The sequence below is a fragment of the Spodoptera frugiperda genome, chromosome 31 (genome assembly GCF_023101765.2).
Source record: "Spodoptera frugiperda isolate SF20-4 chromosome 31, AGI-APGP_CSIRO_Sfru_2.0, whole genome shotgun sequence".
Classification (NCBI taxonomy): Eukaryota; Metazoa; Arthropoda; class Insecta; order Lepidoptera; family Noctuidae; genus Spodoptera; species Spodoptera frugiperda.
In genome coordinates, this window is record NC_064242.1 from 1,217,793 (window position 1) to 1,242,762 (window position 24,970).

The window sequence follows — 24,970 nt, forward strand, 5'->3', positions numbered from 1 at the left end:
AATTCAACAAAGTGGTCTTATATTCACTACAGTCAAATAATTCTATCTATAATTCTGACATCTCCATGTAAAAGGAGACGGAACTATCTGGAATAGCAGCATCTCTTTTACACAAAGATTCATGTCATAAAACACTCCCTGTTACAACAAATGAGACTACATTTTTACACAATGAGTATTGAAAAATGTATAAAACTAGCTGCCTGTACTAATCTTAACAAAATATAAACTAAAATCTTCCTCAAAAATAACTTTATTAACTTAACCACTGGTAAAAATCACATTGAAAAAAATCTCACTGGTGAAAAGCGTTTAGGAATTTATCGCAGATGGGCAAAAATTAAAATAAATCTATGTAGTCCCATTCATTACAACTATGAAAAGGCGAAAACAATTAGGCCAAGTATAGAATAGTAGGCACGAATTCTGGAAGCAAGGGAGAGGTGAAATAATACCTTCGAGGTACTTATTTACTTTTCGAAATACGTTTTACAATATCTTTCCCCAAAAATATTATTTCATCGTCTTGTCAAACAATTGTTGAACCTACATCTAGTAAAAATCAACTGGGTTTAGTTTTTATACATCTTCAATGAATGATTTGTCGGTATGAGGTGAATTTGTAACTCAATGATACGATTTTCATTTTATTCAAGTCGCTGATTTTTTGCAGTTTCGTCAAAATAAAAAAGAATGCAATTATTCAGAAAGCACCGATTTTCTTCTATTATAATTTTACCCGAATTAAATTAATCTTATTGAAATACTACTCTATTCAATAACTTGAAAACGTCACCATGAGTTACATTTCACCCCAAACATTAATGAAATTTGGACTAGATACGAAGGCGGGTGGTGTTTTCAGTCAATTTCATATACGTTACAATTTCGAATTAAGTACAAAACATTACTGAAATTCTATTGAGATTTGGCACATATTTTATTGTTTTACCATGCTTTTATTTTGTTGTTAAATACTGTAAGATACTCTTAAAATTGCAAAGTCTAAAATATTAAGTTATGGATTTTGTTTTACTGTATTTGCATTTCAATTAGAGACAAACTTACATTCAAACGGATTGAACTTATAAATGTAAAACTTGTAGTAAGTGGCGTTCTGTATTTTCGTATACCTAAACTGGACGAAGAGGCAAGTTTATGTGTGTACGCTAACAAGATTTTCAATTGCGCAAAATAATATCTGTTTGCGCAACAATGTAGCGCAAGTACTATTGCGCTAACCTATAAATTGCGCAAATTAATACAGTATATTATTACTTTACTAAACTATTATTTCTACTAAACAAAATTATTCTATTTTACAAGATTTAACAACAAAATTAAAGCATGGCTGTATTAACATTAATGTTTACGTATTTCAAGTCAAGCATACTTCACACGAGACAGAAGCTTTACCTCCTATTCAGACTGTTATAAACTTAATAATAAATAACTATACATTTAACATATACAACTTAAACGCTAAAAGAGAAATTATACACTGACTTTTGCATGTACTGTCTAAAATCTTTTCTTTTTAAATGCAGTAATTTGAGGCTCATTGGAAAAAGGGGAAAGTATATTCCTAGGTTACTACTAACTGTCTTTTTTCATTTAATAATTTTGTAAAGAAATAGAAATAGTTGTCTAGCTGCCAATCATATATGAAAATAATATTATTATTACTTAATTATTTACTCGTGTTAAATGTCGATAATTTTCAATAGTACATGCAAAAGTCATAAATGGCACGTAATAGCTGTCATAAACGATACTTACGTAATATTAGTTGTCCAATGCAAATGTTTTGGGGCCGGCAGGAGTAATAGTGCCTCGAGAACATTGGCTACACAAGCATACACAATCTTGTGGGAAGTAAAATATGTAATATATACAGACAGTCAACAATTCTATACATTAGTATGAGATTTCAAACATATCAGATTACTCTAGCACACTTTCGGTCCTAACATTTAAGTTATGCGCTAAGTTAATTTCGACTTTATGGCAGTGTCAATAAGGAACTCGGTAAATGTAAAAAATATAAATTGTCAAGTTTTCCGAACACAGACGAAGATTACCGAAGCGTATAACTGAAATCGTAGCACGTATAGAGTCTAATAGCATTGCAATAATATCTTTTATGATACATAAACAACATTTTCTTCGAATAACAAAGAGTTCATAATATAATTTACTTTAAGTCCAAAATCACTAGAAGGAAGGCTATGAGAATCTACGTAAAAACGTACTAGGTATCAAAATGCCTCCGTAAGGTTCAGTTCACACTACACTGTGGTTTCTCCCTTTATTTCTACGTCGGACACCGCTTCACTCACACAACTGTCGCTGTCCGGCTTGAGTGTGACGTCACTGTTCAACGTCACGTCTAGCCCTGTCTCCTTCCTGGGCGTCCTCTCTCTGTCTCTGTCTCTACTCGTGATCTGAGTATATAGTTCGTCTATCTCACTCGCGAACGACACCGGACTGCTGTCCCTGTTCACCTCGGGGCAACTCAACGCCGGCGTCGGCACGTACTTACCTAACTTAGGATTACTCTTTATAGTCTTCCTCCACCCAGGATCGTAGTTCACGTACTGGCTTTCGATGTTCGAAACGTCTTCGTTGCTGAAGCTGATCTCGTTTGGACACATGGACGACGGCGAAGGAGCGTACAGCCCGTGACTTCGGATACTCACTTCCGACATTTGGTAGTTTGGACAATAGATGTCGCTCTCGTTCTCAAAGCCTTGCTCGCTCGCGTTCGTGCTGCAAGTCTCGAAGTCATACGTCGTTTTCGCCATGAAGAACGTGTCCTTATCATCGTCCAATTTCTCTTTAGATCCCTCCAACTCTTGGCTTTGTAGCAGGTTATCCAGCTCCCCGGGATCTGCCTCCAGTCGCTGCGGCGTACTAGATCTGTTCACATCATCAGAGTTCATGGTGCATTCTTCAGAGATATCTTGCAGTGACTTGTCTACCACATTGTCTTTCTCCTGCTTCCCTGGCTGCAAATAATCTATGTACTGTCCAAAGCTCTCGGTGTCGGTGATTTCGTTGGTAGAACATAAGGCACTGTGCGTTTCTTGGAAAGAGGTCATTTCTGAATGTGTGTTTAGAGTTTGGTCGGAGCACGTGTGTGGCATGGCTATTTCTGATGCTGAGCTGTACTCCAAGCTGCACTGCTGGGAGATGGTCCTCATCTCTGGCTGTTCACTGGCGTGGCTCTGCAGGCACTCCTCGGACACACTACTTCTCTGCCCGTTAAAGTTCTTCGGGACATTCGCCTTAACAACTTGGTGTTGAGGTACCAATGTCTCGGGGACATTTGTATAGATGTTCATGATCTGTCCTCTACTCGTCTTAGGATCCTCGTTCTTATTCCACGACTTTTTGTCGGAAGAATAGTTCTTGTAGTTGTCCTTCGATTCGTCTTCTAGCAGGTTCGGGTTCAATACGTTGCGGGTCTCCTTGATCCCGTTGTTGGATCTCTCCACGTGTATATTAGTATTGTTGACTTTAGAGCCGGAGTTTATAATGTTGGCAACACCGTTATAAGCCTCTTTGGTTGGCAATGGTAAAGAGAAATGCGAGTCGTTGTCACAATCTCTTCTTGTCGGTAGTTCCAAACAGTTCCTCTTCATATTCTGTCTTTGTTTCTTAAAGAACTTTTTGGCGACATTCATTTGATTGGGATTGTAGAATATTTCTGGTCCTACAGTCCCGTTGTCGGGATACGTCATCATGGAATTATTAGACCTGTATTGTTGTCTGTGTAAAACCACCAAATTGATGTTTGGAGCTTTCCCATTAGTGTTCTTCAATGTATCTTTCTGTAGAGTCTGTCCGTTGAGCTCTGCAGCGGCTTTGTACGTCCCGCTGTTGTTGGTTTTAGAATTCGTTCGGTTGGAACTTCTACTGCCTGATCGAGACCTATTGTCATTGGGTATAGGCAATATGGGAGGCGTGGCAGTCTGATTCGGAGGCAGATTTTGTTGGTTAGCATCAAAAACGCTTCTGTTCCGACAGCACTGTTTACTCTTCTGTAGATAGCACTGCATCATGGACCACTGTGCTCTGACGTCACTTCTTGCTATGCCGTAGAAGAAGAGGATGAAGGTGCCGAGCACAGTAGCACAGACTGCGTACATGATGCTGCAGATATCTTCCTGGTACGGAAGGTAGGCAGGTAGTGGTCGGTACACGGCCACCGCGCCACAGGTCCACACCGCCAGGTACAAACACAGCACTATCACTTGCGCACGCAGCTGGATAATGGGAGTGTGCTCTATGTCTTCCACTTCAGAATCTAGTGCCGACTTCACACTCCTACGCTCGGCTCTCTCGTTACTCTGAGGCTCCCACATCTCCAGGTCAACATTTTCAGTAGCTTGCGTCCCTTCAGACAGTTGCACATTATTGTTCCTTATCGTACACCGAATTAACAAGAACAGAGTCAATAGAAACACTAGAAGAATCCCTCCCGGCACGAACAACGCACTTAGAGCTGGCGCTGTACTGAGGAAACACTGAGAATAACCCGCGTAGTCTTTTAAGTTCACTGCACCTGATATACCGCAAATAATCAGCGCTATCCCCCAACCCACCAAGTACAAGCCTAGTATAGGTTTCTGCACTGGCACGTCAGGAGGTATATCATCTTCAGGAGTCCGCACCGGGTTGTGGGTCTTAGTGACCCACTTGTACATGTTGCTGGCCTGCACGCACATCCAGAGGAGCACGCACAGGGACAAGTAGTGGATGAGCAGGCCCAGGACCTGGCACAGCTTGACGTCCTCGGTCTGGTAGATGCCGAGCGTGTACATGAAGCAGAGCAGCGCCATGGCGGCCCAGGTGTTGACGAGGGCGTGGCGGGCGCGGGGCGCCATGGCCAGGCGCGGCCAGGCGGCGGCCAGCCCCAGCGCGGCGGCGGCCAGGCTGGCTCCCAGTAACAGGCTGCCCACGTACACAGCGGGGTGCGACACCTTGAACCGCGCGCCGTCGGTCCGCGCGCCGTAGATGCCCGTCTCCACGTTCTGCAGCAGCCCCACGTACGCCAGACGGGAGCAGCTTATTATTATCATCTCCGACACCACGTGCGATATCTTGCAGTCTGCAATACACGAAGTAGAACACAGGTTATGTAAAGAAAGAGTTAGATGAGAAGCAACCTAGCTAAAAGAACCTATAATAATCATGCATAAAGATAAAACTAGACAAAAACATGCTATAACAAATAGCAATCTTACAGCATAAATATGAGCTGATTATAGTGAAAAATAAGCACAGATTCCCACTGAAGGTACTAAATGTCAAGCCAAAAAAGAAATACTTTAGAATTGTAAAATTTGATGTGAACTAGTAACAATAAATACAAAACCCCCACCTGTAGTATTATCCTGCCACCGCCTGGCCACGGGGTCCCACACAGCGGCCCGTCCGTCCACTCCGCCCACAGACCGCGCGCGTACTGTCGCTATAATAGGCTCTATCAACTCACCGCGCACCTTCGTGTTCACTGTAAGAGAAGTGGACAAAAAATTATAGCCACAATTTTGAGAACCAAGCCCTATTAAGTTCATTACATTTGCCAAAGTAATAAAATCATATAATCACTTTTAATTAAACAATTATTTAGCATATAAATATACCATAGCTATGCGAAAATTGGCATTGTATTGTATTTAGTTTTACAAACTTTCAATAAAATAAATTCAATTCCATCATCTCATGTTGAATATTATAAGGAGCCATACTTTAACAGACTCAAAGTAAATCTAAATACACAGTTGTAGATGCATTTATAAGCTCTTTAGTAACAAAATACTCACTCAACTGAAATCCAACGACTGGCGAAGTGATCTCAATATTCATATCCTCTCTCTTGGTGCTCCTGCCGTAGTAGTCCTTGGTTCGGTGCTGGGTGAGGCGCGCGTCGGAGTCCGTGTCAGTGAGGGGTAACAGAGGGAACAGTGCCGCGTCCTCATACATGGATATCACCAGGTCTTGTGGGTGACTCTGGAGTAGTACTCCTGCGTCTGTCGTACTGTACAGAAGGGATTGTGGTATCTGCAAGATTGGAGATAGGTTTATGTTATTATAGAGGCGGATGTTGATTTGTAATGGTGAAAATGTCTTTAGTTGAATTCAGTTTAGATTGTAGATATGTTGATTAACTTAGAGTTTAAACATTTTGACTGGAGTCATATAAAATAAGAGGTTTGCTATAGATAGAGAGTATAGTAATAAAGAAAAGAGAGTCAACAGACACAAAATTGAAAGAAAAATATTAGATAAAAACTAGTTTACATAGTCCCTATACATAATGTTCTCTAACATTAATTGATTCTGTTTTCTACAAATTTTTAATATAACAGCGATTGGCAATACTTCAATAAAATATAAAGTAGATAATTACCTGCACGCTAGCATGTATGAGCGCGTCGGTGACGGTGAGTAGCGGCGCCACGGTCCGGTTGGTGGTGGTACAGTGCAGGCGGGGCGCCGCCCCCCGCGCCGCGCTGTACCACACGCACGTCGCGCCCCCGAACCCCTCGCTCACTCGGAAGTGCTCCACTGCTAGGTTGGACTGCAAAGATTAAAGAACAGGCACCGTGTTATATTTCGACCTCACAACAAAAACCAGCGTAAAATAATGTAATTTTTATCATGCAAGCGATATCCTCAAATTACTCCTTTCTCCCTGGATAGGACGGGTGGGAGTGTCAGAGCCTTACTGACTAAAACCACCCCGGTCCTATTCTTGATCTAAGCAAGGCCGCGATGTATGGTTAATCACTCGCCGTTGAAATAATTTTTCCATCTGACGCCGCCAAAATACAGTACGGTGTCCTGTGTGAGAAATTACCGGAGACCTAGTTCGTCAAAAGGCCAGCAACACACAATGATTGCTCGCTTTAGTTACTGATTATTTAATGGTAATCGACATTAAATTGTTAGCACGGATGGATATGGATGAACATCCATATTTGTATATTCCTTTCAAATAGCAACATAATAAAATATACCGTTCTAAACGCTAATCATAATCAGTGACATACCTTCTGGCCCTGCATATTGACGATGTACTTGGAGATCTCCTCGGCGGCGCGGCGGATGTCGGTGCAGACTCCGTACAACGTCTCCGCGCGGGTCAGCACCGACATGCTGATGTTCATTGTCGAACTTATCACATCCAGCAGTGTCGGACCTGCGGGAGATGTAGTTTTAACATGAATAGGTATAACAAGACACATTTAACAGTTACACAGTAATAAATAGCCTATTTTAGGGGTGGAAATCATACAATGGCTTCTCTCGAGGCGAGAGGGAGTGTCAGACTCTTACTGATTAAAAACCACCCTTCGCTACTCCTGCTTTTCGAGCTGGAGCCTCAGTAAACCCGCTAGGTAGTCCGCAGCTCCCGAGTAATAAATACCCTGGAGCCCAGAAATGTGTGAAACAATAGACATAAGTCAAGGATATGATGTGCTTGCGACCACAATCAGTGTAACTTAATAGAATCTTGAAATTCAATACTAAATGTATCAGAAGTATCATAAAATGTAGCATGTGTGTTATTTCATTAAAAAAAGTGTAAATGTGCGTATATAAGTACACCCACATTTCATTTGGAGCACAATTAGTTCGTCAGGATGAGAGCAGCTATTATAGTCCACTAAATTAAATGGGACCAATAAAAAGAACTTGCTTATGTATTACGTGACCTACATTTACGATTATCTTTTTATTCCAGGAATAAAACCGTGTACAAACAGAGCTAAGAATGTTGTAATTGTATTATGAATCATACTGATTATGACAGACGCGTTTCCATCGCGATACGCAACTATAAAGGCCATTTAAAATTAAAAATAGACTTTGACATCACACACTGTATTAAAAAGAATAGAAATAAACTCACCAAGATCTTTCTCCTCAGCAATATACTGCATATAGTTCCTTATCGCTTTCCCAATAAAATACACATCGTCCGGATCAATAATCTCAGCTAATGGATATGTCTTCTCTTGGATTAACATAGCTAGTCTCTCTGTAGCATTTACAGCGGAATATTGCACCAAACTCACGTTCAAAAGAGCAAACTGCTGCAGGAGCTTCGTCACATTGCTTATGTAGGAGCATTCACTTGTATTAGCGTGGCCCCACGTAGCGTTAGCGAAGCAGGATCTATACGCCATGCCTTCCCCGCTACGACATGGTACCGCAGCAGTCCGGTTCAAAAGCAACTGAGGCCATGAATACAATCCTTTATTATCTATCGTGTAGTTTGTTGGACAATATTGTGTAGAGTTTGATAGCACCAACACTTGCACTGTATGATTATGCTTTATATGATTCTGGTCATGATACATACAGGTCCAGTTCCCCATATGATGATTTGTGATGTTCGGAAAGTGCACCGTAGTCTCCGCCAAACCTTCTTCCTGCATATCTGTGTTAGTGACGTTTACATCACAGATTTCTAGCATTGGGTGGACCCAACGCAGCTCGTATTTAGCTAATCCGGATGCAAAGGGAGCATTACAGGTCAATGTTAGAGTGTCTCCGACAAAGACCACTTGATCGTTTGATGGTTTCACTATCAAATTGTTGCCAGACACTGCGTTGCCACAGGCCGACCGGTCCAGCAATATTTTCAGTTTTCTCACTTGTTTGTTTACCATGTTCTCAGGGAAGGCGCATTTTGGACTGCCCACTAACTTAACGCTTGTGTTCCGAGACCAGTCTCCCACCCACAGGAGGTCACAATCGCATATTAATGGGTTATCAGTTATGTCCCTGGAAAAAGAATATTCATTCAGTCATAACAAATGACAAGCAGCCATTTTTATAGCAACAATGTAAGTTTGTATCCTTTTAGTAAAAGGCTATTTGTGTAATAACATACAAAACCTTTATTTAATGAAGCCATAGCTTATATTAATAGTTAGAAATACAAAATAATATAGAATTGAAAAATTTTATTAGGATGACAGATAAATAAGATCAAGGCAATCATCCTAAACCACATTTTTAGAAGTGAGATCATGCAAGATTCAAAGTGTTGAATCCAAAAATACAACATATAAATTAAGATTATTAACTTTACTATCCTATTAATACACTCTTCAAAGTTTTAATGAATATCACCAAAGCTATTACTCACAATTGTTTAAGTCCAATAAGATAGTCGAAGGTACCAGCCGCCATAGCAGATATATGATTCTGAGACAGTATCAGGCGCTCCAGATTGGTCAGTCCCTTGAACATCTCTTTGTAAACATTGCTGATCTGGTTGTAAGATAGATCGAGTCGCTGAATTGCTGTCATATTGTAGAATGCATCTGATTCTATCAAGCTGATTTGATTTCTGCTTAGATCCCTGTGAAAATTATGTTTAATTAGAACTTACTAGATTAGATAAAACTGTTCATACAGGATACTGATCCTGTGTCTTATTCCAGACTATATGTTTGTGAGCCCATTCAATTTCATATAGCTGTTTTTGTGTGAAAGAGTATCAAACAAACATACACAAATCTACATATACTTACTAAATTCCCTATTTATAATATTAGTGAGATTATAGTGCATACACACTTAACATTTAAATGTAAATCTACATATTATTCATATTGCTCATATAGCATAGCATAGCTTAGAAATCAGATTGATTAAATTAATGATAACAAGTGTCGTAATTATGACCTTTTGATAACATACATAGCCACATTTAAAGTGTTTATCTATCTAATGCATTGATTTTATCTTATTAATTGCTTTTTATTGTTTAACTAACTACTTAACACATATGCTGTTACAGACTTATATACTTAATTATTAATTATAAATTTTATTGTAAAGTTCTAGATTAAATTAAGATAATCTAAATCAAGATATTTTATTTATTTTTAAAACAACCCAGTTTACTTATTATTTAATTACTTCTATATTGATATCTATCTAGTTTCCTTTAAAGAAATCAACCTGTTATGTTATATTGTTATATATCTTATATAATTTATGATTAATTTATTCAACAAAAGTTCTAACAAAACCTACATCAGACAAAAGCATTTCCAATCAAAACAATATACAGCAGGACCTCTTTAAGCCATTGATTGTTTTAGGATAAACATTAATTTATTCAACCAAAAGTTCTAACAAAACCTACATCAGACAAAAGCATTTACAATCAAAACAATATAATGCTATTTCAAAATCTATTCCCAATACCCATTTGTACGAGCTCATTCATTGCTCACTACTAGCACATTAAACGGATTTAGAGTCGTGTAAACAAACTGAAATGTGTGTCATTTCATTCCGTAATGGCCCATGAGGTTGGCTGCACTGCCAAAGTAGAACTTTATTCCAACCGGCCAGTAATACACGCTTCGCAATTTGTTCCAACTGTATCATGTTTATTGTTGTTTATTATGACATGCCAGTAAAACTTCCATGTTTTATTAGCTCACTAATTATTGTTTACTGCACAAGGTGTAATACTCACAGTTTCTGTAAATTTGGCAGATACAACTCCCTTGATAACGTCGATATCGCATTGCCAGATAGGTTCCTGTAAATAGGAAGTCTTATAATAAGGGTACTTGGGTTCTGTGAGGTTCAGATGTTGATGTTCAAGTTATACTTACAGGCTTACTACTGTCGTCCATAATTTACTCAAATCTATCTCTTTAAGCTCAGTGATTTGTGCTGGACTTCCACCACACTTGAGCTTCAACAGCTCGTCCGGCTGGGGCTCCGCTAACGCCCCATCAGCCGCTTTGTTGCCTTTACAGGTACATAATGAGGGACAGAAACCCACGACTCCTTGAACCCACAACAACGTTAAAATAACTAGCGCCGACCACTTCATGATTCGTATCCTCGATAAAACTGCAATTAAAACTATGGCACGACGCCAAATACGAAAAATAATCGCATCTTCACAAATTCTTTACATTCATCAATGACATTTCTTAACTATCCATACAAGCAAATGTCCAGTCGTTTGTAAGTGATATGCCACACTAAATCCGTCACATTTCTCTCTACATTGATTATATTTTATTTATATTACAAAAATAAACAACTGTAAAACAATACACAAGTACACATCCGACATTTGTAAAATTTGACTGATTGTTTTTCAATTTATAGACCTGAGGGTACAAGCCATAGTCTTTTGAGCCGTATTTTACAGAATGTTAAAAAATCGCAATCGGTGTAGCCAGATTTACCTAATTTAAATTGTAACTGAAAACACACTATCGGTCTGTTATAGTCTGTGGTCAAATCAGCGCTACCAACATTGTAATATCAAAAACATATTTTCAAAAGTTGAACCGTTTTGCCGTTTGTTTTGTTCGTTGATAGATGAAATATTTTACGAATTAATTAATTAATGTGTAGTTAGTGTTTAGATATAAGGTTAAAAAATGTTAGAGCAGCGATACTCAGACAATGAAGTGTCGAGGCGAGACATTCCTTCGTTTATCGAGCCTAGACCTCCGTTGATACAGAATCCGTTTATGCGCCCGAGGCCTCAGAAGGGAACGAATTTATTGGAATTATTTGAGGAGGATTCAGAGATTGAAGAGCCAGATTTGGTGCAGGTGTACTTAAGATTAAAGCCGTGTAAAGTTCCAAATACTTTGTACGAAGTCCGTTCAGACAGATGTCTGGTTACATCACTGGATACTGCTACCGCAGGCCACGGGCGCCGCACCCAGCACAATGTCTCCAAAATGTACACATTCTCCAAAATCTTCGGTGCAGAATGTAGTCAGAGGGTGAGTGATGTTTACCTTACTTTTTGCCGTTTGACTTTGACCTTGGTGTAACTGGTTATGTTATCAGCATAGTTCCTTTTAATTCTCCAACACCTTCTATCACTACCGTTCTTGATCTGTGGATCTTAGAAACTCAAAAACTTATTATATGTTTTAAAAATTATTGTGACTTGATTCTTACCAGATTCCAACTAGACCCATAAAAAAATCCATTTTTATGATTGCTTACTCCTAAGACTTACCTTTACATTATTTGTAAATTTACACAAGTAAGATAAAGTATTTATCTATCATTTATGTATAAATAGTTAGATTATAATTTTATTTCCAGGAAATATTTGAAGCAGTTGTGAAAGAAAACCTTCGAAAGTTACCAGAGGGTCAGAATTTCACTCTGCTCACTTATGGAGCATCAGGGTCAGGCAAGACATACACATTGATGGGCACGGTGGGAGCCCCGGGCCTGGTGCCTCGCTCCCTGGAGTATGTGTTCCGACTGGTGGACGCTGCACAGCAACCTGCCTTCAGACCTGCTGAGAGTGGAGCTGAGAAGCTAGATCATCATGAACAGGATTATGAGTTACAGGTACTTCATAAATTCACAAAAAAGAAGAAGCTAATAGCTTCTTCAGTAGGTCTATTGTATTCATAAAGAACTTTGAATGATTTGCTAGCTAAAATCATGAAATCAATGGCACAACGACTAAAATTTAAGAAAATATTATGCATATTCCAATTCAGATTTATACTAGTTCAAATTAATTTGTAAAATACAGACACAGAACTAACTCAACACTTTTACTTTCAGTGGGTGAAGCGACTGCGCCACGTATCGGCGCCGCTCCGCGACAAGTACCGGCGCATGAGTGCACAACTACACAGCGACCTCACGGCGAGCTCTATAGACCTCTCCAACAGGATCAGACACTATGTTTGGGTAAGAAATGCTTTACATCTATTTAGTTTCAACCATTTCCCAATGAGATTCCATCAATGAATTCCAATTTCCATTCTTGAATGATTTTGCGTCTATGGGCTCCCATACAAAACTACGCCGCACTAAATCGCATCGCAGTTTTGTGTGGGAGCCCATAGGCAAAATCATTCAAGAATGGAGGAGATGTCGTATGATTTACGGCTTAATGATTGCATGTACACCTTTAATAATATTTGTATTATATATTTGTTCTTTACAGGTATCTTTTGTGGAGATTTACAATGAAGCTGTGTATGACTTACTGGCACCTCCAGAGAAGAGGACTAAGTTAAGAATAAGAGAAGACACCTCTGGAAATGTTTATGTTAAGGTATAAACAACAATTTTAAGTAAGACTTTAAAACTTTGATTAGTCAACCTTTATCAATTCATTGCAGTTGTGAAAACATATTCATATTATATCATTACTTGTCCAAAATTTCGTATTATTAGAGTTGTTTCTTTACATTTTTGCATATTTCAGGGTGCAACCCAAGCTTTCGTCCGGTCCGGTGAAGAAGCATACGACGTGATGGTAGCGGGGAAACACAACCTCGTCGTGGCAGCCACCGGAGTACACGCGCACTCCTCGCGCTCACACTGCATCTTTACCATCACTATGCTTACTGAGACATGTTAGTAATAACTAGCTTAGAATATACTTTCTAGCCACTAACTCGTGTTTATGACAGTTTTGTTAAAGCTTCTTTTTGTCTACATTTAAGATGTGCAATACTTGATCAGCAGATAGTCATGAGGGTTTAACCTGGGTACAATGCGCGATACTGTACATTGACAGGCTCTGTTTACTTGGTTTCCAAATTGAGTTCAACACGCGTTATCGCCGCGTTAATCGATGTCAAATACAATGATCGTAGTATAATTGATTTTGTGTTAATCAGCGGAGGGCGTCCGTACATCGTACGTGCGTCTGTGCGACCTGGCGGGGTGCGAGCGCGCGCGTGCGACGCGCAACACGGGCGCGCGCATGCTGGAGTCGCGCGCCATCAACTCCTCGCTGCATGTACTCGAGCGCTGTCTGCACATGCTGCGCCGCAAGCAGAGGACGGGACACGAAGCCATGGTGCCCTACAGGTACTAATATCTTTAGAACACGCAAAACTGCGAGTGTAACTCGAGAATAGGTCGTCTGACACCTTTCAATGAACTGTAAATTATAAAATATTGTTCCACCACATCAAATGACAATCCATAACATTCATAGAACAACTACTTTTCGCTATTCTACGCTTTGTTCGTTCGTCAGCCTAGCAGGTTAAAGGCTTAGCACATAATTAACTACAACTATTATTACTCCACTCCCAGAGAATCGAAGCTGACCCGTCTACTCGGCACGGGTCTATCAGGAGTACGAGGCGAGGCAGTCAGTATGGTGGTCACGCTCAATCCCTCGCCGGAGTATGCTCACGAAACTAAACATGTCCTCAGTTTGGCAGCTGTCGCTCAAGATATACGTGAGTACATACTTACGCTCAATTACGTTAACATACTTATACGGACAAACAAACATAATTTGGTTCATTAGTGGTAACTAATTTTATTGTATATTAGTTTCATCAAACTATTACATTAGCCGTAATATTGGTGATTATTGCTACTGAGAGTTTCCTTAAAAGATATTTGTGTCCCACAGAGATAAACAACACAATGTTAACAACTACCCTTGAGAGCAGTACCGCACAGGACACTACCATCGGATCCAGCGCTGAGGTCATGAAACTACGCGCCGACAACGAGAGACTACACTTCGAACTTGTGCAGTAAGTATATGTATACTGCTAATTGAAAATTATAACGCATTATACAAGTTTTATTTAAAAATATTCAAGAAGATGCAATATTACTTCATTTATTGTCACTAATTGGAAGATATTTCAACTAAACAATTACTTCCACTATTTTATCCAACAGTTACTTGTGACTTGAATGTTTCAACTCTAGTTAGTCACAGTTAAACATATTAGATTTGAGATATTTCTCTAACTCAATTTGTATTTACAAAACCCAAAATAAATCCTACAACTCTAACAATTTTTATTTCGTAAAACAAATGTTATATGTTATTAATTTCCAGAGCACAAGCCCGCAACAAAGAGTTGTTGGCAGCCATGGAGGAGAAACAGCAGGAGTCTGCCAACACCATGCGCGAGCTGGTGGAGGAAGCCAAGGACATGACCAAGCAGTATTATGAGGCGCAGCTTGAAGCTTTACGCTGTGAGGTATGAGAGATTGGGTTATAGGTAGAACACAAGAGATAGACATAGCACTATAACTTAACACATTTTTATTTGAACTTTTCCTTGCAAAAATATAATGATTTTTTATATCTCAAATAATTAAATATGTAATTGATATTACAGATGGAAGACATGATCGAAGAATATGAAAGCAGACTAGCTAAGGTGCCGGCGCCGCCCAAAAATGACGCTGGAACTCCGTCACGTTTCCTGCAAAACAAGGTGAGCACAAATCGCAACAAATTTGTTGAAACTTAATGACTTTCAATTCTTGCTATCATTTCTAAAAATATGTTATCTTTGGAGACTGAATACTTTCTTCCGTTTTACAGGTCTCACAACTGATGACAGAAATAGCTGTGCTAGAGGTGAGCTCAAAACCTAATTATCATTTTGAATTCTACTTAAAATTTTCTCAGAATACGATTCAAATCGTTAATCCTTGGTTACAGGAGAAATTAACAGCTGAACGACTCGCGAGGGCAAGAGCCGAGAAAGAAGTAGAACATCTTCGTACTTGTATAGAAGAGAGAGATGGTAAGACTATAAAAACCTTTTATTTAGTTATGACTAGTCTCATCCTGTCAATTTTATCACATAAAACTAATTGATGTTTCCATTTTTTCCAGAAAAAGCATTCAAAGATACAACTCCTCCACAAGAAGACGTGATGTCGCTCTCAGAGAGTGAACAGGACGAATCAGACGAAGAAACAAATGATCCATTTAACGAAAGTCTCGAACCTATCTTCAAGAAAGAAATAAACCGATCCATATCTATTGTGTTACAAAATGAGAAACGAGACAATGGCAGCATTCACACTATAGACAACATTGATGAGGAATGCGACAGTGACCTTGAAGAATCGCATGAAACACTACAAAATGATGATGATTCGAAAAACTCTACCTATCCTGCAGGCGAGGATGAAGAAATTAGTAAAAGAGAAATAACTACTGACAATCTAGAGGAAAGCAAAGCTACAGAATCGAATGTAACATACCATGATGACAAAAGTGATGTAAAAGTTAATGAAGAACTTATAACAAGCAATAAGTGTCAGGATGTTGATGATAGTCTGAAAAATGATGTAAATATGACATATGGTAGTGAAACTACTTTTGACAAGGAGAACGAAAGTCTAACTGATCAGAGAATGGACGATGATGAAATACAGTTTAAGAATGAGAGCATTAGAAGTATTAAAGCAGATTTGAGAGGGACTTACTTTGTTAATGATAGTAAAGTTATTGAGAAATCAGAGGAAAATAAGCTCAATTCCTTCAGAGGTACTTATTTCGTGGAAGATCCCGTCACAAATGTATCTAAGATTAGTGAAAGTAATGATGGGAGGGATGGAAAGGATGATGTAACTGAGAGTAATAAAAATATCCCTAATGAAGTTACCACTGAAGTGTTCAAAATCCCTATTGTTAGAGAAAAATCTAATGTTGACATCAAATCTTCAGAAAATGTAATCAAAAGTACCTCTCCTGAAACAAATACTGATAAAATTGGTGATGTACAAACTAAAGAAGTAGTATCAGAATTGCCAATCAGTAAAATGCTGAGAGGAAAGTCTCATATCGATATGAAAGCTCCTGAAAAAACAGAACCAGTTAGTAGTCTTATAAGAGCAAAAACTAATATTAATATGAAGGCTGCAGAAAAAGTCTCAGACACATTAGTTGGGAAAATCATCAGATCTTTCAAAACTCATCAGGGAAGTGATGCATCGCTAAGGCAATTTGAACAGCTGGAACAAGCTTCAAAGGAATGCGAAGATAAAGATGATGAGTCCAGTAAAAACTATTACATATTTGGAGATATCAAAATCCTAAAAGAAAAACGAACATATTTCGACAATGTATCAGACAAAAGTAATGATACTTCTAATAAAGATAAAAAGGCAGAAGAACCCACTGTAGTTAAAGAAAAACGCACTTATTTTGATAATATTAGTGCTAACGTCGAAGTCTCTAATAAGAAAATAAATAATTTGATGAAATATGATGAGGACAGGTCGCCATCTATTGTCAAAGACGCTGCTGCGGCTGACTTTGAACCTAGCACTATCAAAAAACTTCTAGGCGAGAGCTTCACGAAATCAGATGTTATTTCGTCCGTACATAAAACTAGGTTGACGAAGAAACACAACTCTGTTGACATATTCGATGGATTCGATTCACCAGTTACACAAAAGCCTAAAGAATGCCAGCCAGATGATAATGTTGAAATTGCAAGGAAATCTATCGAGAAACTCGTTCTAAACCAGTTATCTGCTAAGAAAGGAGCAAAAACTGATTTGGAGCCTAGATTATCTATCAGAGAAGTAATTGAACCTGAGGACAAAGAAGTACAAATTAATATAAAGAAAGAAATTAAGTTAGAACCAATGTCATCAGTTGAAGATGCGAATGAAATCAGCAAATGCAAAATAGATATTACAAAGGAGGCCAAGTTAGAGCCAGCAATATCTACAGATGAACCCAATCAGACCTTTAACGATATACTAGCTAAAGGAGATTATACAATCGATGGAGCTAAACCAGATAATACAATTGAAGAATTTGAAAACATCTACAAAGACATCACAGCACCCAGAGCCACAGAATTCGAACTATTAGTGTCAGAAGTAAACGAAAACAATGAAAAGCATGACAAAGACGAAACTAAATACAATTTACGAAAGAAACAATCCAAGGCTGAGGACTCTAAAGTTAATAAAGGAAAAGAAGAAGAAATAATATTGGCAGAGAGTCAAGCTAAATGTGAAAGTAAAGCTCGTAAAAGGAACCTTAGATTACGGAGGCGGAAGAATCAGGACGATGAATCTGATGATAAGCTAAAAGATATCGTGAACTTGCAGAGCGAATTCTCTGACGTCACTCTGGACGTGCCTGCTCCTAAAAAAGACCTTAAAGATATACCTTCACCAGAAAAAGGCGCAGAGGAGAATCTACCGCCATTATTAGGGATACAGAGTTGTCCATCTAAAAGGTTAGTTTGCTCTTACAAAGTTCTCCTTTGGGGAATAATTCCAATACCTTTCTTATTCTATCTACTCCTAAAATACTGTCTTCTTTACTCTTTCTATATTTTTTCCTATAGGATGCTTCGAAATTCGAAACGGTCTCTTCGCATTAAGCAGCGACATGATTCTGACAGATGATAGGTAGTTAGTTTTATTTTTAAATTATTCAAGTAATAAGTTTTATGTTTTCCGTGGTACTGATTTTGTTGGTGGGGGGAACTCTATTAATAAAAATAGGGCTAAATATGATGGACCGCAAGATGAAAGTTAAGTCAACAATATACAATTATACAAGTAAAATCACAAGTCTTATTATCAAAACCATTGCGCTTCCTATGACTGACTTTAAAGCGCATTCCACATTGCATTGCGCCATCTAGCGAGCGACCGAGTATTGTAAACAAATAGCTTTTTAATTACTTCGGCGATATAATGGTGATGAGAATGTTCGCCCAGCTCGCTCGCTGGCTCACTAACTAGTGTGACTTATGCTAAGCTTCGTTTTGCCTCAGACTAAATGTGGGAGATTTAAAATGATTATTTCTCCGCAGCGTCACTCGGAGTCGTCGCAAACTGTTCACTCCTCGCGCGGAACCTCTGGAAGAGTCCCTCAGCCAGACGGGAGACAGTAACGAACGTATTTATGTACCACGACCCTCCTACCACCGTCCGCGAGCCCGCCGCAAACTGTGAATTGACGAATTTGTTTTTTTCTTTATCTAAATTAATGAAAATTTTATTATTGTATCAAATGACTTTATGATGTATCAATAAATAATTATAATTATGGTTATTTTAAATGGTTTATGGTTTATATTGCGTTTCTTATTTACCTTTAGCCCTTAAAATCTATTTCATTGTTGATACCAAATCGATCAATGATATTCATAATGCCTTCATAATTTAGCGAAAACTCCCGTTTACGCAAAATTGTATCAATGCTATGCCAAAGAGACAGGTCAGTAGTGAGTTTTTTAAATTGAGTCAGTTCTATTAAGTTTCGCTGGGCGGTGTTTATTGCTTATTATCAAGGTATGTAGTAGTCAGTAATAGGGCAATTGCTTGTTTGCAGACTTATTATAACATAAAAAAAATAGCAATGAGCTGGTCATGTCTGTGGTTTTGGACAGATTATTGATTTTAAATATTTTTTTCCTTATACTAAAATGAGAATTTAGTTATTGTTTTTTTCTTAAAAGTTAAACGATTGATGCATATTATTTCCGAACGAAACGTGTCATGTCAAAAATACGACGCCATTTGTAAAACATGGCACAAATGTCAAACACTTGTCAAAAAACCACCATATAATCACACAAACATTTACGTTTCGGGATTAATTTGTGTTTAATAATTATTTCAATAATCAAGTGATATTTGTAGACAATAAATAAAACAATCTAGTACAATGGCGACGGGTGCTCGCACCGCTGTGTCGCAAATTTTGCGTAACAAAGATGACATTGGTGATGAAGAAGATGAACCAAAAAAGAAGTCCAGGGAGGACTGGAGGAAAGCCAAGGAGTTGGAAGAGGCTCGGAAGGCTGGTACAGCACCCGCTGCTGTGGATGAAACAGGTATAAATAACAGAATCTTTATTTAGTTCAGTTAAAATCTCGATGTAAACATGGTGTATATTGTTGTGATATTCTAATATTATTCCACTATTATAATACTAGGTATGGTTACATTGAAGTATAATGAAACTTAACAAAGGATTGAGACACTATTTGAACCTTTTACCTAACATCTAAACTCTTTTTTCAGGCAAGGACATAAACCCTCACATTCCTCAGTACATATCTTCTGCACCATGGTACTATGGAACTGCTGGGCCGACCCTGAAGCATCAGAGGCCACAGGAAGACAAGGAAGCTTCCTTTACTAAACTAGACACATACTACCACAAGGGAGTGGATACAGTGAGTGGTATTTTAAAATTGAATTCTAGTTACGGATTGTGTTGAAATCAAATTAGTTTTACATTGTCTAAGATTCTTTAACTCTTTGAATGTTCAAAGAGTTTATTTAAAAAGAAAAAAACATACTGTAAATCATACATAGATCATATTAATATCATTAGAAATTAAAATGGGATATTTACCATGTTCATTAGTTTTTTCGAGTTACCGATATTTCGGCACTGTTGCACATGCCATGATCATGAATAGTTTTAAGTTCTATTTTAAAATATTGATTTAACTAAATACTCAAACTCATTGTTTCTTTTCCAGACCAAAGTAGCAACAAAATATAGGAAGGGTGCTTGTGAGAATTGTGGAGCAATGACACACAAAAAGAAAGACTGCTTAGATAGACCTAGAAAGGTAAGTTTCAGTTCATCCGTTCACCTAAATAATACAACTAATTCACAGCACTTAAAACTAGCTACCAAAGTTAAGAAAAGTATTTAAAGTTAAAACTCTGTTTTTAACATGTTGATTAGGCCCTGGCACCAATTGTCTGTTGCACATAGAGCAACAGCTGTGGGAAAATGGGGTTTGTCATAGAAAATGAAACTGATGCAGTGACTATGCAAGGCAGCGAGATGCACCAATAGGACTGGAGTCTAATGTGGAGACCATTTCTATTTAGATAACATTCAAACACTTCAATAGCTTCTTCTATAAAAGTTAAAAATTAACATAATTTTTTTTCACATTTACAGATCGGAGCAAAATTCACTAATGCTGGTATTGCAGCAGATGAGTTTGCGCAACCAAACCTGAACCTGAGTTACGATGGCAAGCGCGACAGGTGGAACGGTTACGATCCTCAGCAGCACAAGGCTATCATAGAGGAGTACCAGAAAGTTGAAGATGCTAAGAGGGAACTACGAGCTAAGAAGTTGGAAGAAGGTATGAAATAAAATTTAAACTTCATATTGTTCATTGGAAGATAATAATAATAATATATATATACTTTGGTTTCATACACCATTCCTTTAACCCATTGTATGTCGGAACACAGATCTATGTGAAACACCATGTGTTTTCTATTGTCATACCGACAGACATTTATGTTTGAAATTCATAATTCAATTAATTTAATAGTTATTTCAATGACGTAGGTTGTTGAGGTCTATTTTTAATGCTCTAGTTTTCAACTTTTAATAAGTATAATAATAAATTAAGCAAATTAACAAAATTATTTGAAAATTCCAGACCCAACAGCCACTGAAGATGACGACAATGCTGAGGAGGATGAAGATAAGTATGTGGATGAAGTAGACATGCCTGGTACTAAGGTATGCATAAGATATTTTTTAATTTCTAGACAGACATTTCTTCACATTACACCTAGATATGAAACAACAATTTGTGGGTCACACAATGAGTTGCTCCTCGCAGGAATCTAACCCAGAGTTCCGCAGCCACCGCGCCTACCGTGCATTTGATATTATCTTCTTATTGATTTATGCATGCAATTTAGTGTAACAAACTGTAAAAAATACCTTTTTATTATACTTAATTAATATTATGTGTGCCATTGTTTCTGTAATACACAGTGCCTTTAAAATACTGTCATTATTCCAGGTGGACTCCAAACAACGTATCACGGTGCGTAATTTGCGTATCAGAGAAGACACCGCCAAGTACTTGCGCAACTTGGACCCCAACTCCGCTTACTACGACCCCAAGACGCGTTCCATGAGGGACAACCCTAATCCTGCTGCGGCTGAGTAAGTTTATCAAAATTCTTAGTAATTTAACAAACTTTGGTATTGTATCTAGTTCTGGTACTGAACAATAGGCTCTATACCGATTAGACAAGATTCATAACATAACTGGCAGAAAGTTATTTATTTATTTTTAGCCATGATCGTCCCACTGCAGGGCAAAGGCCTCTCTACCCTCCTTCCACTCCTCTCTGTGCAGAGCTTTCTGTGGCCAAACCTTATCGTAGGTGTCAAGTTCGTCCCGCCATCTCCTTCTGGGCCTGCCTAGAAGCCAGTTAACGTTAAGTGGGCTTATACTCAGTTGTACTTTTGCCCACCGATCGACCCGACATGCGGTAGAAAGTGAATACTACTATTATTATGACGTGATGAAAAATCATCAAATGACTCTTCCTATCCCTGGACCGACCATATGTACCTATACTTAATTCTTTAGGAAACAATATATGTTATTTGTAATAATAAATTAATCTCTTCTTTTATCATCAGGTCAGACTACCAAGGCGAGAACTTCGTCCGGTTTAGCGGCGACACTCGTTCTCACGCGGAGGCCCAGATGTTCGCGTGGGAGGCGCAGTCCCGCGGCCTCGACGTGCATCTACTGGCCGAGCCCACCAAGTTGCAGCTACTGCAGCGGCAGTACCATCATAAGAAGGACCATTTTAAGTCACAGGTCAGTTTTGTACTTTTGAAATGTGTAATTATTGAGTTGAGTTTTGAATTTTGTGAGCCGAAAAGTATAATAATTAATTTAGTATGTATCACAAAAGTTATAATACCAAACCCTATGAAAAATTTTCTGACTAAAAGTTACAAGCCTGCTCTTTCGAAAATAGAAAAGGGTAAAACTTTACTAATATTATAAATGTAAAAGTTTGTGAGTTTATGGTTTTTACTGTCTGAAGGGATCGTGAAACCCACGGGAACACACGTGAAGCCGCTGGCAGAAGCTAGTAATAATATATTGCAATGATTTCAGGTGAAACAATCTATACTAGAGAAGTACGGCGGCGAGGAACATTTGGCCGCGCCCCCCAAGGAGCTGTTGCTAGCCCAGACCGAAGTGTTCACGAGGTACAACAGGGACGGAACACTCGTACAGGGACCTGAGAAACAGCTCGCCAAGTGAGTACACATGATATGGATGAATGATGGATGTGGATATACATTCAAAACTGGATGTGACAGAATTAATTGCAAGGAAACAGAGCCGATAGCATTTTTGTTTTATATTTCTTGATAAATATTTTCTGTTACAAGTATTGATTGGTTATGTATGTCGTCTAAAAGACAATTTAATTAGCTTTGGAAAGAGTGTATTATGTTGTAAAATGAATATATTTTTATAGAGGACTCTTTAAAATGAAAAAGTAAACACTTTTGGCTTCATTAATTTCTTTCCTCCCAAGTGTATTTTGTTCAATGTCTTTTATTTTTTTATATGATCTCATAATTTCCCAACAACAAACTAGGCTCAGATTATGTAATGTTGATTGTGTAATTACAGGAGTAAATACGAGGAAGATGTGTTGATAAACAATCACACGTCCGTGTGGGGCTCGTACTGGCACGACGGACAGTGGGGGTACAAGTGTTGCCACTCCTTTATAAAGGTATGTACTTTGTTCGACATTGATGACGATTTTTTTATGGAATAAGTCGGTAAACGATCACAGGGATCATCGCGGTAAGCAATCGCCGCCGCCCATAAACACTTGAAATACCAGAGGCGTTACAAGTGCGTTTCCGGCTTAACCTCACTCACACAACGCAAGCGTTGTTTCACGCCTGTTTCCTGTGAGACCATGGTATCACTCCGATCGAGTCGTCGGCCCATTCGTGCCGAAACTGGGCTCTCCCACACTTAAATTACTTCCTTTACAATATTTCATAGCTCTTGTATTCTATATAATTTTCAACCTTACTTATTTTTTAACCAGATGTCGTACTGTGTCGGCGAGGCAGGCAAATCCGTGGTGTTGGACGTACCTGAAGAGAAAGCAGCCGTTTCACAGGAACACACAGAGAAGAAAGAAAAAGGTAATTAACAATCATTGATCCATATATTTTATAGTTGTAGACTGTACACTTGTTTCTCCCCTTGTATTGAAGCAGCTCAAACTCGATATTTATCTTTTATACTGTAATTGATCTGACTGTTCTTAAACATTTTATGGCATATAGTAGTAAATATAGGATAGAAATAATACCGCGAATTCTTGCTAAGACTAAATATTTATCCATATTTTCTCAGAAAAAGAGAAGGACAAAGCAGAGAAATCCTCATCATCATCAGAATCAAGTTCAGACAGCAGTTCCTCAGAGTCTGAGGAGGAAATTAGATCTAAGACAGAAAAGACTAGTAAGAAGAAGAAGAATAAGAAGAAAGCCAAAAAGAAGAAGAAGAAGGACCTTAAGAAGGAGAAACGGGAAGAAGATAAATTGAAAAAGGTATTTCATTGTGTTCAAAATGTAATTCTAAGTCAGCAGCCTTAGAATTACATAGAATGACTTAGATTTAGCCTGTATTCAGCAGTGAATTTCTGGTGGCTGTTATGCTGATTAATTAATAGGCTTTATCTATCTATTTATCTTTTTTTTTAATTTGATGACCAACCTTTTAAACATTACAAGTTTTGTTCTTGCCAAGATATTCTAGAATAAGTGAACTTTAAGATTACATTTTTATTTTTGCGCTGTCAGGCTTTGGAAATGGAAGAAAGACAACAGAAACGTGCAGAATATCTTCTCTCAGTGGACGAAAGGAAACGTCCGTACAACAGTATGTACGAAGTCAAGGCACCCACAGAAGATGAATTAGAGGCATACAAAATGAAGAAGAGGCGCGAGGAAGACCCTATGAGTCAATTTCTATGATCATGATTGTAAATAAGTTAAATAAAATATGAATTAATATAAAACTTTTGTTTTATCGCCTCCATAAATAGTTTAGAGCTCACTGACTTATGATGCCAAACATGCTTTATACAAAAACTCTTTGTTGTTTACCTTCAACGCTTGTGAATCATGCAATTTTATTTAATGATGTCATAAATGTGGCAGAACAATAATTTCCATTGCCAATTTTAAAGTTTGCAATCAAAATGCGTTCAGTGTTACCATCTGAAAATAAACATTTGTACCTAATAATGTTAAATAAATGGTAATGTTCGAGTATTGAAAGTAATAGCAAAAATTTTTCATTTTTATGGGAACTCTGATAAG

The 24,970-nt window shown here is 38.1% G+C and overlaps 3 protein-coding genes across 4 annotated transcripts; 2 read left to right on the plus strand and 1 right to left on the minus strand.

Moving 5' to 3' along the window:
* Positions 1 to 742: 742 nt before the first annotated feature.
* LOC118276204 (adhesion G protein-coupled receptor A3) lies at positions 743 to 11,151 on the minus strand. The gene is made up of 9 exons (XM_035594439.2): positions 10,659 to 11,151; positions 10,517 to 10,582; positions 9,170 to 9,385; positions 7,925 to 8,802; positions 7,062 to 7,210; positions 6,419 to 6,589; positions 5,832 to 6,069; positions 5,387 to 5,518; positions 743 to 5,113 (listed from the first exon to the last, which is right to left on the minus strand). The coding sequence occupies exons 1-9, from the start codon at positions 10,880 to 10,882 to the stop codon at positions 2,289 to 2,291; spliced, it is 4,899 nt and encodes a 1,632-aa protein (XP_035450332.2). The 5' UTR covers positions 10,883 to 11,151; the 3' UTR covers positions 743 to 2,288.
* Positions 11,152 to 11,314: 163 nt separating this feature from the next.
* LOC118276358 (kinesin-like protein KIF20B) lies at positions 11,315 to 18,880 on the plus strand. 2 transcript variants are annotated; one of them, XM_050707229.1, is made up of 15 exons: positions 11,315 to 11,798; positions 12,130 to 12,384; positions 12,607 to 12,735; positions 12,995 to 13,105; positions 13,259 to 13,409; positions 13,677 to 13,869; positions 14,101 to 14,249; positions 14,429 to 14,555; positions 14,870 to 15,014; positions 15,156 to 15,254; positions 15,365 to 15,400; positions 15,485 to 15,569; positions 15,662 to 18,032; positions 18,144 to 18,207; positions 18,618 to 18,767. In XM_050707229.1, exons 1-14 carry the CDS (start codon positions 11,445 to 11,447, stop codon positions 18,202 to 18,204), a joined length of 4,266 nt encoding a protein of 1,421 aa, XP_050563186.1. In that variant the 5' UTR covers positions 11,315 to 11,444; the 3' UTR covers positions 18,205 to 18,207; positions 18,618 to 18,767. The 2 variants fall into 2 exon arrangements, with proteins under 2 accessions (XP_050563186.1, XP_050563185.1); XM_050707228.1 differs by lacking the exon at positions 18,144 to 18,207 and having other exon boundaries at positions 11,316 to 11,798; positions 18,618 to 18,880.
* A 446-nt stretch (positions 18,881 to 19,326) lies between these two features.
* LOC118276427 (pre-mRNA-splicing factor Slu7) lies at positions 19,327 to 24,666 on the plus strand. Its single transcript, XM_035594730.2, has 12 exons — positions 19,327 to 19,643; positions 19,834 to 19,988; positions 20,301 to 20,393; positions 20,735 to 20,924; positions 21,231 to 21,313; positions 21,603 to 21,748; positions 22,235 to 22,418; positions 22,725 to 22,870; positions 23,253 to 23,358; positions 23,686 to 23,785; positions 24,000 to 24,196; positions 24,449 to 24,666. Exons 1-12 carry the CDS (start codon positions 19,475 to 19,477, stop codon positions 24,620 to 24,622), a joined length of 1,743 nt encoding a protein of 580 aa, XP_035450623.1. The 5' UTR covers positions 19,327 to 19,474; the 3' UTR covers positions 24,623 to 24,666.
* Positions 24,667 to 24,970: the final 304 nt, after the last annotated feature.

Coding starts and splice junctions, on each gene's coding strand:
- LOC118276204 (XM_035594439.2), bottom strand. CDS start 10,882: ATGAAGTGGTCGGCGCTAGTTATTTTAACGTTGTTGTGGGTTCAAGGA. Junction 10,583..10,658: donor TGGACGACAGTAGTAAGCCT/GTAAGTATAACT, acceptor TCCTATTTACAG/GAACCTATCTGGCAATGCGA. Junction 6,070..6,418: donor TCATACATGCTAGCGTGCAG/GTAATTATCTAC, acceptor CCAATCTTGCAG/ATACCACAATCCCTTCTGTA.
- LOC118276358 (XM_050707228.1), top strand. CDS start 11,445: ATGTTAGAGCAGCGATACTCAGACAATGAAGTGTCGAGGCGAGACATT. Junction 11,799..12,129: donor GTGCAGAATGTAGTCAGAGG/GTGAGTGATGTT, acceptor TTTTATTTCCAG/GAAATATTTGAAGCAGTTGT. Junction 12,736..12,994: donor GGATCAGACACTATGTTTGG/GTAAGAAATGCT, acceptor TGTTCTTTACAG/GTATCTTTTGTGGAGATTTA.
- LOC118276427 (XM_035594730.2), top strand. CDS start 19,475: ATGGCGACGGGTGCTCGCACCGCTGTGTCGCAAATTTTGCGTAACAAA. Junction 19,644..19,833: donor CGCTGCTGTGGATGAAACAG/GTATAAATAACA, acceptor CTCTTTTTTCAG/GCAAGGACATAAACCCTCAC. Junction 22,871..23,252: donor CCTGAGAAACAGCTCGCCAA/GTGAGTACACAT, acceptor GTGTAATTACAG/GAGTAAATACGAGGAAGATG.